General features: G+C 43.8%; 1 protein-coding gene across 5 annotated transcripts in view; it reads right to left on the minus strand.

Moving 5' to 3' along the window:
• Positions 1-3,980, minus strand: part of ACOX1 (acyl-CoA oxidase 1, palmitoyl) — a 56,023-nt gene that overhangs the window by 42,902 nt on the left and 9,141 nt on the right. For 2 of the 5 annotated variants that reach the window (XM_011948157.1, XM_011948302.1), the window contains exon 3: positions 3,368-3,528. The exons of the other annotated variants lie outside the window; for them this stretch is intronic. In XM_011948157.1, the coding sequence (XP_011803547.1) occupies positions 3,368-3,528 (161 nt within the window). The remainder of the gene's footprint in view (positions 1-3,367; positions 3,529-3,980) is intronic. 5 annotated transcript variants of the gene reach the window in all.

The following is a 3,980-nucleotide window of genomic DNA, read 5'->3' on the forward strand; positions in this document are numbered from 1 at the left end:
AAAAAAAAAAAAGGAAAACAAAGCAAGAAGAATCTCTCGAAGTGGCTAGATCTTGAAATGATAAGATATCTGTAAGAGCAAATAAACGACCTGTTTTGTGGCCTAAAGAAACGTGTGGTGGGGATGATAACATGGACCCAGTTCCCCAGGCTGTTCCTTTAATTCCAGAACCCCAGGCCGGGGAGCCCACCCAGGCTCAGGCCTCTGCTTTTGATTAAGGCTCCCAGACCCACAGGGCAGGTGCATATCCGAATTTCTTCTTCGTGTCTTAAGAGGAAAGAAGACATACTCTAGAAAGAAGGATAATGTTGGTGACTGAGACTTTCTGTAGGTGACTGAATTTTACGATTCAGAAGGAACATGGAGTGAACCTGAACACTTCTGAGCCCCTTCACTTCTCAGCAGCTACCCAGAAGTGAAAGAATCCGAAACCCAAAGTTATAGCTGCTTTTGTGAGACCGCGTTAGATAATCACTGTTGATCCATTTTCCAAAGTCTCAGAATTTAAATAGTTAGATCTCATTCTATATAAGTTGCTCTATTGCCGATCTCCTAGATGTTGTTGACTTTTTGCCTATTCCATAGAAGGTAAAACTGTCACGTGATGTAAATTAACCAACCTGACTTGTTTCCAAGGAAAAGATGAGTGGTCAACCAAGAACAGCAATATGAATTAGCAAAATTCCAGCAAGAAAAAAAAAAAAACTAACCTCAGGACACTGTTCTCTAAACCACAGAGATTAAGACAACATTGGTTCAAATACAAGAAAATACTCAAAACTAGCCGGGCACAGTGACTCATGCCTGTAATCCCAGCACTTTGGGAGGCCGAGGCGGGCGGATCACCTGAGGTCGGGAGTTCGAGACCAGCCTGACCAACATGGAGAAATCCCATCTCTACTAAAAATACAAAATTAGCAGGGCATGGTGGCACATGCCTGTAATCCCAGCTACTAGGGGGGGTGAGGGGCAGGAGAATCACTTGAACCTGGGAGGCAGAGATTGTGGTGAGCTGAGATTGCGCCATTGCACTCCAGCCTGGGCAACGAGAGTGAAACTCCATCTCAAAAAAAACAAAACAAAACAACAAAAAAAACAAAACTAGAAGCAATAAGGGAACAAAAACGCTAACAAATGCAAACTTGCCCACAGCCATACAGGATCTCTGCCCAACTTCCGTTCTCCTCAAACCAGTATAGTTCAAGTCTTCCTTTCTTCCTCTCTCCTTTCAAAAATTAGGGCAGGCCGGGCGCGGTGGCTCACACCTGTAATCCCTGCACTATGGGAGGCTGAGGTGGGCGGATCACCTGAGGTACCGAGTTTGAGACCAGCCTGACAAAAATGGCGAAACCCCGTCTCTACTAAAAATAGCAAAATTGGCTGGGCATGGTGGTGGGCGCCTATAAACCCAGCTACTCAGGAGGCTGAGGCAGAAGAACCACTTGAACCCAGGAGATGGAGATTGCAGTGAGCCGAGATCACTCCACTGCACTCCAGCCTGGGGCACAGGATGAGACCCCGACTCAAAAAAAAAAGAAAAAATTAGGGCAAATACATATTTGTGATATTACTTTATAAATGAGGCAGAAGCATTAGACCAACAAGAGGTATACTTAACAGATCCATTAGCCTCAGACTATTTCACATCTTATGCCTCCTATGAATAGCATGACTGTTAAGTCAAATAAATTCTATACCACAAAGCTACCTCAGGATTACAACACACACACACACACACACACCACACATGCATGTACACAAACACACAGATACTCCAAGTGAGGAGGACTAAAGAATCTTATCTGTCAGGTCAGGCGGCGCGGTGGCTCACACCTGTAATCCCAGCACTTTGAGAGGCTGAGGCGGGCGGATCACGAGGTCAGGAGACCAAGACCATCCTGGCTAACACAGTGAAACCCCATCTCTACTAAAAAAAACAAAAAATTAGCCAGGCGTGGTGGTGGGCGCCTGTAATCCCAGCTACTTGGGAGCCGAGGCAGGAGAATGGCGTGAACCCGGGAGGTGGAGCTTGCAGTGAGCCAAGACGGCGCCACTGCACTCCAGCCTGGGCAACCGAACGAGACTCCGTCTCTAAAAAAGAATCTTATCTGTCAGCCAGGCATGGTGATTCAGGACTGTAATCCCTGTACTTTGGGAGGCCAAGGTGGACAGATCACCCGAGGTCAGGAGTTAGAGATCAGCCTGGCCAACACGGAAAAACCACGTCTCTACTAAAAATACAAAATTAGCCTGGCGTGGTGGTGAGCGCCTGTAATTCCAGCTACTCGGGAGGCTGAGGCAGGAGAATTGCTTGAACCCGGAGGCAGAGGTTGCAGTGAGCCGAGATCGCGCCATTGCACTCCAGCCTGGGAAAAAGAGTGCAACTCCGTTTCAAAAAAAAAAAAATAAAGAATCTTATCATACTTAACAAACCTTTCTTTCAGGCTTATAATTTCAGTACTGACCATCTTGAAGTTGAAGTCTTGAGTGTTTAGTAAGGTGTCTGGAACATCAAACCATGACCAGAAATCTGCAGTCCCCATGGAGATGACAATAAATAACACTTTCCTTAAACCAATTCGCACGTCCAAATCAGCAATCAAACACAAAATGATGTTTCCCTGATATCTGCATTCCTTTTTCCTTCCCTTTCTTTACTCCTCCCATTTTGACACTTAGACATGAGGCTGGGCAGCTCAAATTCCAAACACTCAAACCTGCCAATGGCCTTGTCTACGAAAACAAACCTATTTCACATTAAGACCAAAAGCAAAACTTTTTAAAGGAAGCCAGACATTTAGGAACAATTTAACAAAGAATTACTGCCAACACAAGAGTTCCCAGACATATAGGGGAAAAAAATATCTAAAAAGACTGAAGTCAGATGAAGAGAATCATGGACTTTTTTCCAAACTGCCTTATAACCCTGTTAGTGTGCAATGAGAGATGAGATAGGTAGCTGCCACCACCTGCTGCCCCCATTAAAATCCACAGCTTTAACTGCATTACAGCAGAGAGGCACTTTCCAGATATTGCTGGGGCACTAACCCTCTGAAGAATTTCCAACAAAGTCTTTACTCATTAGACCCAGAGTAACATAATGGGCTTCCCTACTGCACTGTAAACCCCATCTTTTCAAACTGTTCAATAATGAAGACTTTAGGAAATAACAGTGAATGATGTTTATAGGCCAGAGCCCTGGACCAGTTTCTGGGGAAAATAGGAGAAAACAAGAAGTTGAATTCCAACTTAACTACTTAAAAATAAAATCCCAAACAGATAGCAGCAGAAAAAAGTCAAATGCCGGCAATCACTGTTAACTGATGTCCTGAGGTGGGTTACCCAGAGACCCTCAGTGTGGACTAACCGTGGCCCATTTCCGTCTGGGCGTAGGTGCCAATTATCTGGAGTCCTTTGGATGAAGGCAGCCATTTCTCTTTCTGAGCAGTGGTGCCCTGATTCAGCAAGGTGGGAATAAACATGGAGTAATTGAGGCCCACAGGTTCCACAAAATTGACCAAATGTAGTCTACAGGAGAGAAAAGAAAAGGATCTCAGCCTTCCTTTAGAAACTGCATCCTACAACCCATTCTTGCCAAACAGCTTTGGCCTTCAAGGAGAAGGTCAGGAAAATGTAAACCCCCTTCTTATGAAATTAAACGTAAGATTTACCATTTTACTACCTAAAAAGCCAACAGCAGAACCTGATGATGTCTCTTCTAACTATTTCAAGGCCACAATTCATTTCATATTTACATGTAATCTAGGAAGCAAATTCTACCTAAGTTTTAGCATAAAAACATCTCTAATTTTTGGAAAGGGAGGCTGTTGGTATTATTTACTGGTTCGATTGGTTGAATTTTTTAGAATGTGTTTTTTTTTTCTTTTTTGCTTTATTTAGGTTTTACTTGTTTGTTTTAAAGGTTAAAAGTAACTCCATAGAACACTTACTTGTAGAGCTGTTAAGAGCTCCAAGGGGCC

This window comes from Colobus angolensis, unplaced genomic scaffold, assembly GCF_000951035.1.
Source record: "Colobus angolensis palliatus isolate OR3802 unplaced genomic scaffold, Cang.pa_1.0 Scaffold1, whole genome shotgun sequence".
NCBI classification, from domain to species: Eukaryota; Metazoa; Chordata; class Mammalia; order Primates; family Cercopithecidae; genus Colobus; species Colobus angolensis.